Below are 16,184 nucleotides of genomic sequence, written 5' to 3'. Positions count from 1 at the left end.
TTCAATTTCCAGTCCCGGCACATGCCCGGGTTGTAGACCAGGCCCCCAGTAGGGGGCGTGCGAGGGGCAACCAAGATGATGTTTCTCTCCCTGTCTTTCTTCCTCCCTTCCCCTCTCCCAAAAAATAAATTAATTAAATCTTTAAAAAAAAAGGATTGGCTTGAATTGTTAATTGTTGGATTTGTTACATTGGGTGTTCAGTATTCTATTCTGTTCACACTTATATATGTTTAAAAGTTCGCATAATAAAAAAATTTAAAGGGAGGAAAAAATAAAACTAAGAATATTAGGGTTTAGTATAACAGAAATCTTTCTATGTATGTTAAACAAAAGGTATTAAATACAAGGAATGAAGTGTCTATAAAGTTGTTAGAAGTGATGACAGAGCTGGTTTAGGCTGGGCCTCTAGGAATAATTAGCAGAATACTACCATTCAACTGGCCCACTAAGGAACCTGCTGCTGTGCCTCCATCAGGAAGCTGGCTTCTCATTGTCTCAACTACAGGTTCCAGGAATACATCACTGGAGCCAAATCTGATTCTCAGGAATCCGTAGACACAGCCGTTGGCTCCACTGCTGTCTGCTTCACCTGCTCGAACTGCACCAGCCTAATGGGTGCCTTGCCCCCAGCACCTTGCTCTTTGATTGGTGGAATCTAAATCGTATTTAGAACCCAAGATGTAAAGGAATCTGGGGAATGTATATTTCCATTTTCCATCCTCTGTAGAACTGTACTACAAAGAAGTGGGAACAAATATGGAGTAAGCCAATCCACCACAAATGTGTGTTGGCAATTGAAATTGTATTTTTGCTTATTTATCCCCAAAAGTAATTTCGGACATTGTTTAAGTTACAATACATTTTTTTGGTTTGCTTTTCCCTCTACAGTCTTTAAGTCAGCTCTGTTACCAAACTTATACACCTTGTTCCCTTCACTCTAGCTAGGCTCGTATAGGGCTGTTCTGTGTACTTTTGGCCTCATCGTCTTTGCCTACACTTTTCTCAGTACAAGCAGTGCCTTCCGTATCCCCCAGTCTACATTCTACCTGTTTTTAGGCATTGCGCAGGGCCTATTCTAACACTTTGTAAAATCTTGCCTGAGCTCTCAAGGTCCCATTTATTTTCCTTCCTATCCAGCCTCCCGTTCTCCTTTCCCTCCTTCCTCCTTTCTTTCCTGTATGTACATATATATGTCTGTCTGTCTCTGAAACCTTTCTGTACTTATTCCTTGTCCTGCCACATAGTTTGGTTCTGTCATGCAAATGGTTTATGGTGTGTTGTCACTTAATATGGGATGGTCTTGCTTGTTTAAATAGACTGTAAGCAATGGAAGTCTACACAGGTTCATCTGCATATCCTTTCCTGTGCTATCTAACACCATGAAGAGCAGAGAGTAAGTTTGTGTATTTTACAGTGGTACTATTAATAAAATATACCAATAAGCATACCAACATAATAATGCAGTAAAGGATCGGAAATATTCTGTGATGAGTAAAGTATCATTTGTAACCTAATATAAACATTGAGAGATAGTAATTATGGTTGTGTTAACATCAAGATCTTCACATGATGACCCTCTTTGGCATTTTAATTAATTGTATAGTCTGGTAATTGCTTCAGTCTTCAGTATAATTCTGTTTCTTGAACTTGACATGCACCTCCTGCTTCTGTGCTGTTGATTATGTTTTCTCCGCACTAAGAAGTCTCAGCTCAGGACTCCTCTCTGCCTGTCAATCTCATGTTCCCAAGCAGTGTGACTACTATTACCAGTAGTAATAGGTTGAATGTCAATTTATGGCACAGTCAAACAGTTCAGCAATCATTAGAAGTAACGGTATAGACCTGTGTATACTGACATAACTCAGTATAGGTGACCATATCTTTTTAAGTGAAAAATGTTTGGTATGAATACATCCTCAGAGTCCTGAAACATCAATTCAGAAGAATACGTGTACCCCCTATGTTCATAGCAGCATTATGTACAGTAGCTAAGATCTGGAGACAACCCAAGTGCTCATCAGTAGATAGGTGGATTAAAAAAACTGTTGTACATTTACACAATGGAATGCTAAGAACTCTTACCTTTTGCAACAGCATGGATGGACCTGGAGACTGTTATGCTAAGTGAAATAAGCCAGTCAGTGAAAGACAAATACCATATGATCTCATGTATACATGGACAGATCTAATGAACAAAATAAACTAATGAGCAAAATAGAATCAGAGGCATAGAAGCACAGAACAGATTGACAGCTGTCAGGGAGGGGGGGAGGACTTAATGAAAGAAGGTGAAGGGAGTAGCCAAAGAACATATATGCATGACCCATGGACACAGTGGTGTGGGGATTGTCTGAGGGGCTGCATGGAGGGGGGTGAAAGGGGGAAAATTGGGACAACTGTAATAGCATAAATAATAAAATATAGTTAAAAAATAAAAGCTCTATGCTATGATTTCCATTTTTGGAAATGTATACATAGTTTTAATTTGTATTCATTCTTTGCATTTAACAGATACTTATTGAGTGCCTACTGTGTACCAGCTCCATATCTATGTGCATACAAAAACCCTGGAAGGTCATACTCCAACATATATGCATAGTAATCGTCTTTGCTTGCTGAGATAACAGGTGACTTTTCTTCTTTTTACTTGTTTCTTCCTTCATTTACTTGTGATTTATAATTTTTCTACAAAACTTATAGTCTTGATTCATAAGAAACTAATAATATTTTTAATAAGCACTTTTTCAAAGTCCTTACAGTGTAATGCTAAAAAAAAGTAGCTTGCAGCAGTCTAAGATCCCACTCATAAATAAAATAGAGAGAAGCGAGGAGGGAATCTAGAGAGGAAGAAAGAGAAGGAAGGAAGGGAGGAAGGGAGGGAGGAAGGGAGGAAGGAAGGAAGGAAGGAAGGAAGGAAGGAAGGAAGGAAGAAGAAGAAAGAAGAAAGAGAGAAAGAAAGAGAAGGAAGGAAGGAAGGAGGGAGAAGGAAGGAAGGAAGGAAGGAAGGAAGGAAGGAAGGAAGGAAGGAAGGAAAGAGAGAGAGAGAGAAAGAAAGGAAAGAAAGAAAGAGAGAGAGAGAGAGAGAGAAAGAAAGAAAAGAGGACATGAAACTCTAATAGTGGCCGTTTTGGGGTGGTGGAATTTCTTTTACAATGTTTGTTCTAAAGATTCTATAGTTGAGTTGGTTTTAGTTTTAGAATCAGAATTTTTTTTTCTTTCTCAAGAGCCCGTCCAAACGTGACTTTCCTGTGATGCTGCCTCAGATCCCTGAATTTGACTTTTTCAAACTTTTTACACCCCTTCAGCACATAGCACCCACTAAACATATAAATCGAATGGATACTGTTTTCTAAGTGTGGCCTCCACCTTAGTGACAGGTGTCACTCACTTTGTTCATCTTTTTCTATTTTCCAGCTTTCATTTTTAAGAACAAGTTAGGTTTCAGATAGATGATTTCATAACAATTAAATTTTATTCTAAAAAATAAAAAAGAGGTGCTAACCAGTGTGGGTAGTTGGTTGGAGTGTTGTTCCGTGGACCAAAAGGTCATGGGTTCGATTTCCAGTCAGATTGGATTCCTGGTGGGGGTGCATGCCAGGAGGCAACCAAGTTGATGTTTCTCTCACATCAGTGTTTTTCTCCCTCTCTCTCCTTTCCTCTCTCTATAAAAGCAATGGAAAAAAAGGTCCTCGGGTGAGGATCATAAATAAAGAAACAAACAAACCAGTCAAGTCAGTCAGTCAGTCATGACACATGCACAGAGGAAAGACCATGTGAGGACACAGTAGGACAGCATCTCTCTGCAAGCCAAAGAGAGGTGCCTCAGAAGGAAGCTTGGACTTGATCTTGGACTTGATCTTGGACTTCTAGCTTCCAGGACTGTGAAAAAGAGTTTTTTCTTCAAGCCAAAAGGAAAAAAAAAACATTCTATGTGATTAACTTAGTATTGGTATTTGCCTAATACTAACAATTTTAGTGGCCAGGACTTCCTGTATTCTTTTTATTCTTTTCTCTTTTTGTTCATTTTTTAAATATATAGTTTTATGTATATATGTTTATCTATGTACTCACACATACATTGATATGAAAGTTTAAATTCAAACAGTAGACTCCCAGTCTGTTATTAGTCAACCTTTCCTCTCTTGAGAAAGCCATGGTTTAGCGCACTATTTCCTACCAGTTTGTGGGAGGAAGAGGACTTCTTAATCCCGATGGGAAATGCCATCACTGAGTCAGCCTTCTCCCAGCCCTGTGGTATCACTTCCCTGGCCTCCGAGGAAGCCATGCGGGGGAGAGCCAGGGTGTCAGGGTCCTTGGAAATCACCCCGTGCAGTCTGCTGGTGCAGCTTTCCTCAAAGGGGCCAAGGGATAAGGTGGTGTTCAGCTGTTTTAATGCATTTTGGCTTTTGCAAAGTAAAGACAGGGTGTAAACACTGCTGCTGTGTGAAGGCACTAAAAGCAATTAGAGATGGCCCATCTCCAGAACTACCACCCTGGCCGGAAGAACCAGCCTCGAGCTGCCAGGTTGGCCTCTGACCAGCACTTCACGGAGCTCACATCTCCCTGGCTCCCTGCTTCACAGGAGTGGCTCTGCCCTGCAAGGAAGGGTGACGCTCCTGGAGCCTGAGGCATTAGAAAGTACTAACGTTGTGGAACCTGTATAGGATCCTGGAACCTGTGAGGTTTCATTTTAGATAGGAGACTGTGTGGATAAAAAGGAATAACGTGGCCTGGCTGTGGGGAGGGAGAGAAGAAAATTCTGGAACAAGTATCATTGTAGGACACTTTCTGTGGGTCCTGAAAATATCATCGATTAGCAAAATGCTTCTTGACAAATACTAGGATGTTCAAATGGGCACATCAAGTGAGCGTTTTGACTCTTAACTAGATTACAATCATCTTAATGGGATGCAGGATCAGAAAAAATGTCAAAATGTCATTCAATTACCATTGGAGGTGAATAAAAAATCTCATTGACATTCTGCTTCAGTCCATGGTCCTCATCACCTCACTGAGACTCTCCCCGTGAGGCTGCTGTGTGTATGGAGGCCTTACTTCCGAACTTGCATTTGCCACTCATGCCTCCTGCTTTTTGCTGTGTGATGCTGTGTCTGAAACTTGTTCCCCTCCTTGTGTTCTACTGGGGACCCCTCAGAAATTGAAATCACAGTCGTCTACGTTGGGGGAAATGTGAACTCTGCAAGTCTTTGTCTCTGATGAGGAAATACAGTTTTAGGTGGATTAACCCAAATCCCCTGAGTATGAATTTTTAATTCCCTAATTCCCTGACATAGAGTGATTTCATTGAAGAGATTGATTTAATCTCTTTCAGTTGATGGATAAACTGTTTGCTAAATTTCAAAACACAGATTTGTTGTTTGCTGCTTGGCCCCTGGGTTCGGTAGTTGATCCTTCATGATGCCATTTCTGGCACGTTTCCATTTTCATTCGACTGGCGTGGTTGAATCAAAGGTCCTTTTGTGGCTCTGCGGTCTGTACCCAGCTATATGTGTGTCCTGTGAGCTAACACATTAAAGTAATCCACTTGTTTTCATTTTAAACTCAGTGTTTTATAAAAGGGTGTCTATATTGCCTGCCACCAACATGGTATTCCTACAAAACATGAGCATAAAGATTATGGGACATGACTCATCTTTTAAAAAGATTTTAGTTATTTATTTTAGAGAAAGGGGAAGGGAGGGAGAAAAAGAAGGTGAGAAACATCAATGTGGGAAAGAAACATCCATCAACTGCCTCTCGCTTGCATCCCAACCAAGGACAGAACTCGAAACCCAGGCATGTGCCCTGACTAGAGTCAAACCAGTGACCTCTCACTTTGTGGGAGGACGTCCAGCCCACTGAGCCACACCCGTCAGGGTGGACTTGACTCACTTTATACCTTAAAATGGAGGGAGATTAATGAAAGGCATACAATTTAGAGCCTTTATAACTTGATGTACAAAGATGGCTTTTAATGTATCAAGTAGGAAGATGTAAAAGTTGCATTATCAGTAAATTAACTATTTGTTCACTTTAACTATTTTTAGTCAGCAGTTATATTCATATGCTTAACTGTTTTTCATTGTGTTGTATTTTAGGGGTGTCAAGCTTATATTTTTGCTGCTGTTCATTGTAAATACGCTCAGAACAGGAAAATTTGGAAGAATTTTTTGACTCCAGGGGCTTTTTAAACATGATGCATTTCAAAAGTGGACTTGAGTTAACTGAGTTGCAGAACATGACAGTCCCCGAAGATGATAACGTCAGCAATGACTCCAACGATTTCACGGAGGTGGAAAATGGTCAGATAAATAGGTGAGTATCTTTCTACTAACACTTACTTTTTAAAAAAGATTTTATTTATTTATTTTTAGAAAGAGGGGAAGGGAGGGAGAAACAGAGGGAGAGAAACATTAATGTGAGGTTGCCTCTCACATGCCACCTACTGGGTACCTGGCCTGCAACCCAGGCATGCGCCCTGACTGGGAATCAAACTGCCAACCCTTTGGTTCGCATCCTGTGCTCAATCCATTGAGCTACACCAGCCAGGGCTCCACTAACACTTTCTATCTACTAAAAGAAATGTTTCTAAAATATTCTGATTTTCAGTTATTCTCTTGAATTATTCATTACTGAAGTTAGCTCCATTTGAGACGTAATTTGAATTTCCTATGTGACATCTGTTGGGCATAGTGTGCAATAGCAGATGAAACAAACAGGGAAGTAATGTATTCATTCTTTCAAATCTTTCAATTGAGTCTAATAAAAATGTGTAAATACGTTGGACCCCAACCAGTCCTAACTTTCCAAAATCGCTGTGCTTTTGAATGAGACAGACTGCTGGGGTTTTGCTGCATCCCATATCTGAATGTGCGCTGCCCTCGTCTGACCTCACCCCTGTGGTCAGTTGAACTGTTTCAACTAACGAATGGTCAAAGCTGCATTTGTTAATGTTCCCCTGTTGAAGCAACAAATACATCATTACCAGCATCACTTACAACATGGACTTTAATAACAACTATAGTTGAGACCAAATGGCTCTGTGAGAAACTATGGCAGAGAAATAGTACCTGAAACCAAAGGAAAAGGAAAGATACAGTGAGTGAGAGGAGCAGAGAGGCAGGTGGGCTGGAAGCTCTTGGCCTCAGCGTGTCTTTCCAGCTCTTCTGGGTTCTGTGTCTCTTGTGTTACAAGAGTAGAGTCAGATGTCTTTACTTACTATTTGTATTGATGGGGAGCATTCTCCGACCTACTGATTTGACAGCCAGCCTGTGTGGATCCCTGAACAGGAAGGTCTCCAGCTTGGGAATTAGCAGTGAGGCTTATTTGAAGCACAAAGCCTCCTTTGTAGGAGCAGAGAGAGGAATATACAGGACTACTTATTAGAAAAGCAGTGATGCCACACTTTTTTGGGAGATGGGTTGTCAAAAGAAAATTGGTGTAGAGGAAGATGACAACATTTTTATAACCTTAACCAGGCATCTTCATAGAAAAACTTTCTCATAGTCTTTTCTATATTGTGATAAAGCGTATACATAAATGAATGAAAGGCCAGCATAAGACTTAGCTGCCATCACTTACGTGTACTCAAAAAGTTCAGCCCTGCCTTTCCTTTTTTTTCTCTTCCTTAAATGTTCTTAGCGTTTACGTCTCCAACCATACACTTCCTCATTATAATTCAAGTAGCATTTACTCTGTTGCGATATTTGTTATTGTTGGACTCAAGTTTACTTCTTTTACCTCTTCTGAGAAATTCCTAACAATAACAACATTTCTTAACTGGCAGCTGTGTTTACATATATTGCCATTTACCCTTCTAACATCATGCAAAGTATTCTTTTGCAAATGAGGAAAATTTTAAATTTTGGTTTGCGAATAAGGAAACTGAACCTCAGAGGAATAAAATAACTTGCTCAAGGGCATACAAAGGTCTGTCTGAAATCCTTGTCTTTCAGCTCTATCCTGCTGCCTTTGATTATAATGCTCAGGCATTAGTGGAAAAGACAGTCTTTACTGGTCCTATTAACTCTACCACTACTAATTTACGCTCCACACTCCTGGAGCGTTCTAGTCACCGCTGACCACCTAACCGTGCACAGGATTCCAACCATTTCACAAGTAGGCCACTTCAGTGTTATAATGGAACTTCATTCCCAAAGCAATGCAAACCTTAAAGTCTAAGTCATTTATAATACTCAGTTTGGAATCTGAAGTTGATCTTTAAAAATTTTTCTTACTAAAAGTATTAAGTTTTTGAAGTGGCTACCAGTTGCAGAGGGTGGAAGCAGCCCTTCTCACCCCCGACTCGGGGCCCTTGGGCACCTTGCCCAGTGAGCTCACTTCCCTCTCGACTGTGAGTAAGGCAGTGAGCTGGTACAGCAGCTTTGCTGTTGGGTGTTGACCATTTGTTTTGCAGAATTTGGTTCCATACTTGGAAATAAAGTGTGATGCATTTATTGCTTCTTTTATCTTACCTTCCCTTTTTCACTGACACAGTTAATGAACTTCACTTTATTTTTGGCTCTAGGACAAGTAAAATTAAAAGCAACATATTATGGCCTGAAGCCAAAAAGGTAACTAAAAATCAGGAAAAAACCCACCACGATTGCTACAGAAGCTACACATAAATACCTCTCATTCTTCTTGCAGCTTTTTCACATTGATGGGAGGAAGGCCCAATTATGTGCATCTAAGAGAGCCATCCCCCCAAACAGTGAACTTCCATTAACAGTTCCTTTTTTTAGGAAGCTAACAAATGGTGATCTCTGATTACCTTGCCATCTAGCTAATAGCTTTGCCTAGAAACTCCCCGTTAGGATACAATAAGAATCATTTTTTTAAGTTTAGGTAAAAATAGAGTAGAGCCATTTGGGCATTAGGACACCTGCCCTTATTCCAGTTCAGTTTTATTTTATGTCCTAATTTTGGGGTTATAGTCATAGAAATCTATACCTGGAACAGCAAACCTTTCCAAATGTCCACTAGACCAGTACTGCTACCATTTTAATGTGCACGTGAAACATTTGGAAACCAGGTTAAAGCGCAGATGCTGAGGCAGTAGGTCTGGCGCGGAGCCTGGGGTTATAATTTCTACCAAGCTTCCAGGTAATGCCCAGACTGCTGGTCCATAAATCACACTCTGAGTAGCAAGCTCTAGACTCTTCCTCTAGATGTGAGCTCCTGGAGAGGAGGAGTTATCTTAGCCATTTTTATATCTCTTGTACCTTGAAATGGTAGATAATAGCGCCTGGTACAGAATGGGCATTACAAAAATATTTGTTAAATGAAAGAGAAAAATAGAGACAGACAAAGAAGAGAGAGAGAAAGAGAGCATTTAAGTGGTTTGAATTTAGACTTGTATTGAATCCTGGCTTTACCAGTAGGTCTTGTGTGACTTTGTGCTTTGACCTTCAGCTCCATGCCTATGAGACAGGGGTAGTATAATGCCTTATTTCAGGGCAGTGCTGGGGAGTATTAAATGTACTCAGGTTCGTAGGCTCTGTAATCAGCCAGCTCAGGTTAAAATCCTGGCTCAGTGGCTTAGTTATTAGTAATGTTTCTTTGGTCAAGTTACTTAATTTCTATAAAATGGAGCTAATAATATTACCAACCACACACAACTGTAAAAATAGATGAGAAGATCGTGTAAAGTACTGGCACAGTGCCTGGCAATAATAAGCCTTTTAGTAGGAGCTGAGTCTTTATCAATAAAAGTGCATCCTCTTTCTTAGGCTAGCGCTTCTTTCTTGTCTACCCCAAGGAATAACAACGTTGCTTTAGGTTTTGGATGATTGCTGGCTGTCGTTACTAAAGCTACCAGAATATTAGTACATTCTCCTAGCTGTATCTAAGCCAGCACTCACATATCTTAATATTTATTTACTGTTCTCATCTCTATGCATAGTTATTGTTGTCATGACTCAGGGGGCATCTAACAAAGTTTAAGAGTCACTAGTTAACATTTTTCTGAAAAAAATTTGGGCCAACTCTTGTCACTACATCCTGCATCAGCGCCCCCCTTTTTTTTTGGTCCCTGTATATCCTACAGAGTTTATGTACTAAATTTGTGTCACTTGGGAGGATCCTTGAAAAGTTATCCCTTCTCTTCTAATAACCTTTTTTACCCCTTAACAAGATTCAGTCACTTCTTCCTACATTCAGTTTTTATATCAGAAAATTCTTTCTTTGCTTTCATAGCTCCTGTTATAATTAAAGTTTGGATTTCTCCTATTTTCAGTAGAGTTTATTCCCCAAGTAAGACTTTGCTTACCTCTCAGCCTTCTCTTTAAGTGCCTACTATTTTTAAATTTTTCTTCTTCTCCAGTCTCTTTCCTCCTATTCCCTTTTCCTTTTTTTGTAGAATGCTAGAATTTCAGGGAACAAACTAGGAAAGGTCGTCTAAGTCCAACCATTTATCTTTTGTGTTACGAATCTTCCAATGAAATACTATAATCTAGTAAGAATCTGATTAGTAGAGATTAAAGGAGGAAGATTATCTTTCTATTGTACAGTCCATCTTGTTCAGTTATTGTTGGTGTTGATTTATTTCTGGTTTTAAATAACTGCTGTGTATTGCTCAGCCTTTTGTCATACTACCTCCATATGACGCCTACTCCTGGTTAAGCCTTTGTCTATTGGAGGTCACCATAGCAGCCACTCTCCTATTTTGTTTGGTTTTGTTCTCAGAACAACTAGCAACCTAACAGTTGACTGAATCCTCTTTTCTGGGTACAGACTGACCCAGTGAAAACTCTTTTTAAATAATACCTTTATCATCCTGAGACCACATGTCAAAGGCACCTTCTCCCACAGCCCATTTTTAATTGAATAAAGAGAAATTTTAACTCAACCTCTTTGCCAGAGGCCAGTGCTTTTTAACAGAAAATTGCATTTTTGAAATGGTAAGATAACAGAAACTTGTGATAAGCTGCTTGACCTAGTTATTTTGAATGGACTTTTCCATGACTGAAAAGGTTAGTTTTATTTTGTTTAAAAAAAAAAAAAGCTTACAGAACTGTAATGCGAAGATTTAAAGACTAAAGAGAAGGAAAAATTGAAATATAAAGAGAGTAAAGAGGATTTCTCTAAGTTCTTCATTCCTACTGGACTCAATTTCCCTACAGCTTAAGCCACTCCCTAATTCCCAGATAGAAGATGTATATCTGTTTTATGAAGGGTTCCTCTGAGTTGCTAATGCATGGTCAGGTGTATTTAAGAAGGAGCCAAAGGACTGAGAACACTACGCATCCCCTGTGGATGTCACATCAGGTCAGTAGCACATAGAGTCAGGAAACTCAGTTCAGACCAGAGTACCAGAAGACTCAGGGAAGAAGGTTGAACGGGCAGGAAGGCACTGGCTGAGAGGGGAGAGAGGATCTGCTGTGGGTGGAGAGTGGATTTCCAGTGCCGCCGTGGACTCTCAGAATGCCATGATCTTGTCTCAGTCCTCACCCACTCTTGGGAAGATCATTCTGAGGAGCAGAGAGCTGAGCCTGGGACACTGAAGCAAAATCAAATTCAGTGGTGTCTGGCACTGAAGAATTTTTATACTTGAAACTTTTCCAGTGGGGGAGCCAGTGAAGATTTTTGGGAAAACCTATTAAGTCTTGTTGCAGAAAGTACACAGGAAGAGGCAGAATCTGAGAGGCACTTGACTGGCAATGAGTTTCAATGGTTACTCTTTCCAGCAGCTCTGTAGGTCAGTTTCATCATCCTCACCCTGCAGAAGTTCTGCAGGAGAGAGCTGGCGGTGATACAGGGCCCTTATTCTTCATCCTCTTTCATTGTGCAGGGTTTGACTCTACTGAATATCTCTTGTGTTGCAATGCCCGTATCTCTTTCTTTTCTGCCCAGCAGTCCTCTACCACCAATTCTGGAGAGTGTGGCCAAGCCAGGGAACTTCCATCTACCACATGCAGTTTGTTTGTTCAGTTTGTTTGAAAATGTTCAGGCTTTTCCCTTTTTATAAAAATAATGGAAATTCTCTTTGGAAAAGAAGTCCCTCCACAAGAAAGGCAAATCGGGGACCTTTTGGATAAAGATTTGATAGACATGAATTGATTATTAAAATGAGCCTGCTTAAATATACTCTTTTCTTTAATGGCAGTTTTACTTTGGAAATCAATTCCATTTTGGTAAGTCCAGCACTCATGTTTTCTTGGGCTCCCTGTGTGAAAAGGAAGACTGCTTTTCCATGCCTCTCTCTGGCCAGATCCGAGAGATCAATTCTGTGGAAAGATTTAATATGTTAAGGGCAAAAGAAGGGCCAAACGCTCTTATACAGGTGCCAGACTGGTCTCCAAAGATACTGCTTTCATCTTGCCATTCTCCTGTAACACTATTTCTTAGGCCTCTGGCCGTGCGTTTCCTCTGGCTAATCCCTCCCAATAACGATTCTTCCTTCTCTGGATTCCTAATCTCATCTCAATTTCGCACAGCCCAACATTCCTATTCTGGGGTTAGCTGGCGTGGTCGCTCCTGTTTCAGGGGACCAAGGTTTTCTTCACCTCCTGCTTGGTCTTTCTCAGTGACTGAGCAGGTCCTGGGCAAAGGCAGATGCTGAAGGGGATTAAAACTGCAGCTGCTGCTGCTTCTACCAGGCGATGATCTCAGAGGAAGCATGTCGTATGTACATTGCCTGTCTTTGGTTTGTCTTGGTAAAATAATGCAAACTTGGAGAAGTAAGGCCAGGGAGAAGCCAGACCCCTGGAATTAAAGATGAAAAAGATAGGTAAATAAAGCCAAAATTAATGATGTATATTTTTCATTGAAAATGGTTTATTGTGAAACATAGCGTTATTCAAAAAAGTATAGGATAATATAATGCACAGTTTAAACATGTATGTTTCTTTGGAATAGGTCAAGTGGCTTTATTTACATTTATTAATGAAAAACTTACTGTGATTAGTTCTTATGAAGACCAGTTTATTAAATTTCCAGAAGAGCTAAAAAGCTAACCTAATATGTTTTCCTAATATATGCAAAATTTGTCAACAAATGGACTTATGTTTTTAATGGTGAATAGTTTAAAAATTAGAAACTTAGGCCATAATTTTCTGATATTAATTCTGAATATGATTCTAAGAGCATTCTCAATTCCTTCTATATATTTGCAGATAGTTTACTCCACTTAGCCCGTCTGAATCTTACGCATCCCAACTCTAGCCCCACTTCCCTGGAGGAATGATTGATGTCTGTTGCTCTTATTCTGTGCCTGGAGCTGTACTGAAAATTTAATTCTCCCAATAGCACCATGAAATAATATAGTAAGGTTACTTTACTTTCACAGAGGAAACTGAAGTGGCATAGCCAGGCCCTCATAGCTAGTAAGGATTCAAACTCGCATTGGAAATCCCATGCTTTCCTTAAAGCCCTGGCTCTGCCCCTAACCATGGACCAATGTCCAGCCTTCTCCCACCACAGTGTCCCCTTCAGAACTCCTACAGCTTAGCGTCTGCATCTTCTCTTACATACCCTCACATCTCCCTCCTCACCTTGTCTAGTGACGTGTATGTAACCGGCGCTGAATGAATATTTGATGGGGAACGAGTTGTTTCGTTTTTTGCAGGGGAGACAGAATTCCTCTTTAATAACTTTGTACTCCAGGAATGTGAGCTCAGAAGGAATCCTGCCTCCAGTATTCTTTTACCTGACAGCTTTATAGTATTTTTTGGCATTATGTAATTTATAGTTAGAGAAAAATCTACATAAAAGTTAACACACATTGCATATAGTGTTTTAATTTGTTAGCATTAAAATGTTTTGAAATTAAATTGGTAACTTTTCCTGTGTAATATGTTTTGGTAAGTAATAAATCTCTTACATGTATTGTTAAGCTTCACATCATTACCATGAAGTTAAATGTATTATACATGTCTTTACAGCAAATTTATTTCTGATCGTGAAAGTAGAAGAAGTCTCACAAACAGCCATTTGGAAAAAAAGAAATGCGATGAATATGTAAGTGTCATAATAATAAGTATGCTTATTTTTTAACCACATAAATTGGGACGGATGTGTTTAACTCGTGCAGCATAGTACCAAAGGCAGCTACCCACATTCACCAGGATATTCCTCAGGTCCTATGCATTGTCTCTGGAAACCCCTTAAAAAAATAACCAGACCACGAGGGAACGGTTTCTTGAGTTTAATTTGCATTGGTTCCTAGTAGTGCTTTAAAGGCTTTGGTGTGACGAACAGACTCGGGGGCTGTTTCGCTTAGTGTAATGTCTGTCTCTGTTCAGATTCCAGGAACGACCTCCTTGGGCATGTCTGTTTTCAACCTGAGCAACGCCATTATGGGCAGTGGGATTTTGGGACTTGCCTTTGCCCTGGCAAACACCGGAATCCTACTTTTTCTGTGAGTGTTGACATTGCAATCTTTTTCCATTTTAAACTGTATTTTCTGTATGTATATTTCTGTTCAGACACAGAAGAAATTAGAAATATCTCTAAATAGCTTTTATTTCTTTTTATCTTTTTACTAACTTGGCTAAGTTACCAGTACATACTTTTATACTGTATAAGTGATTTTCCAAGATGCAGGCAATGTTTATAGGAAAGCGAAAGGAGAAAACCTTAATAAAAAACGTGGAACTGGCATTTATAAAAAAGGATTGAAAGATTTAAAAATAGCATTTTTGTATGTTCGAACTCTTTACCTGTCACTTTATTAAACCTCAGCTAAATGGTAGAAATATTAATGGCTATTTAATCCAACCAGTCGCCACTCTGGTATTTGGATTGCTGCGAGACATGTGCTGTATCCAGACGCTATTACAAGTTTGTTTGTAATAAATATTCAAGAAGCATAGATGTTGCCAGTGTTTTAAAGATGAGAAACTAGCATGTACTGTTCCTCTGAGATTCAGTGAAAAGAAAATGGGCAGTTTTCTTTTAAAATAAGTTCACTCAAACTGGTGAGTAGAACTTTGTGCCAACATACAGAGGGTTTTTTTCAGTTGGAACAAGCTGAAGACAGATCCTAGGATTTCTACCAGGAAAATTCTCATCCAGCCTCAGTCTTACCCTCTCTAGCCTCAAAGGAGTATCAACGAGCGGTGCTTTGCCTGATAAGGCATGGGAGAAATTCTCTTCTCCCAGGAGTCGCCTTTTCTCCCCGGGCTATGCTCAGGCTTCTAATTGGCCTTGCTCAGTAGTCCTCATTGTCAGATCATTTTGATGGGAGCATCATGTTTCATTGGTTGCAGTGACCAAAAAGGCTACTAATTCTAAAAATCGTGTGTTTTCTTTGAGAAAGACTTCAAACATTCTGATGGAAGTGCATTGCTTCCCATCCCATTACTCAGGGGTCAGAAATGCCCATCTTATTGGAGGCAGCCCATCCTATGCTGCCTGTTACTGGTCCAGAGCTCTAGGGATTCATTGTCTCACTTTTGTGTGTGAACCCACTAGAGGCGTCCGTCCTAGAATTAAAACAACTCTGTGTAGTGAATTAGTGCATTTTCTTCCTTGTGGTTAACCTAACTCAGTAGTAAGCCCAACCGTAGCTTCCTCTCTTTCTTGCAGAGTAGATCTTTCTATGTGGCCTTTCCTTTTATGTATGTATTGAGCCAAATGCCAGGTTTTAGGGAAAAATCGCTGAGTTGGACAAAATATTTCTATTGTGATTTTTTTGTGTTTGAAACTCGGACCCATGGGGATAGCTGCACCTCTGATTTTCAGGGCACCGGCATGAAACACCCGACTTCTGGTCCCAGCTCCTCTTCTAAATGCCTCTGCAGCCTTGAGCAAGTTAGCTACTCTGAACTTCAATTTCCTGCTCTTTAAAACAAGGAAAAATTCAGAACCCTGCCAACCTGCAGAACCCTATGGTTCTATGACTATTTTTAGTCATTCCAAAGCTAGAAATATGTTCAGTTTGGAAGTGTGTTTTACATTGATTTCTCTTTTTTTAGTTATTGTAATATGTCAAGTAGTTATGTGTTAACACAGGGTAGAGTCAACTCTTGTAGCTCTTACTTTGTGCCAGGCACTACTCCGTTTTATGCTGAACCCTTTCAGGTCTGTGAGGTAGGTACTGTTGTCCGTTCCCTGATTCACAGACAAGAGAACCAAGGCAGAGTAACTGTTATTTTGAAATCTCTGTTTGGCACTATTCTGGGCATTCCCTTCACCTCTCTTCTCTGCTAGACCCCCGGCTCCCGGTGCTCCATCCGTCCTCT

The 16,184-nt window shown here is 40.0% G+C and overlaps 1 protein-coding gene across 4 annotated transcripts in view; it reads left to right on the top strand.

Annotated features, from left to right (window-relative positions):
* Positions 1-16,184, top strand: part of SLC38A1 (solute carrier family 38 member 1) — a 69,979-nt gene that overhangs the window by 18,276 nt on the left and 35,519 nt on the right. For 2 of the 4 annotated variants that reach the window (XM_037162333.2, XM_037162332.2), the window contains exons 2-5: positions 2,512-2,627; positions 6,099-6,315; positions 13,884-13,959; positions 14,244-14,359. In XM_037162333.2, coding sequence (XP_037018228.1) covers positions 6,194-6,315; positions 13,884-13,959; positions 14,244-14,359 — 314 coding nt within the window. In that variant the 5' untranslated portion in view covers positions 2,512-2,627; positions 6,099-6,193. The remainder of the gene's footprint in view (positions 1-2,511; positions 2,628-6,098; positions 6,316-13,883; positions 13,960-14,243; positions 14,360-16,184) is intronic. The other 2 variants (XM_037162335.2, XM_037162334.2) reach the window with 1 other exon arrangement.

The sequence above is a fragment of the Artibeus jamaicensis genome, unplaced genomic scaffold, assembly GCF_021234435.1.
Source record: "Artibeus jamaicensis isolate MK-2021 breed Jamaican fruit bat unplaced genomic scaffold, CSHL_Jam_final contig_233, whole genome shotgun sequence".
In the NCBI taxonomy this organism is placed as follows: domain Eukaryota; kingdom Metazoa; phylum Chordata; class Mammalia; order Chiroptera; family Phyllostomidae; genus Artibeus; species Artibeus jamaicensis.
The sequence above is the reverse complement of the archived record's forward strand: the minus strand, read 5'-3'. Positions and strand labels throughout refer to the sequence as shown.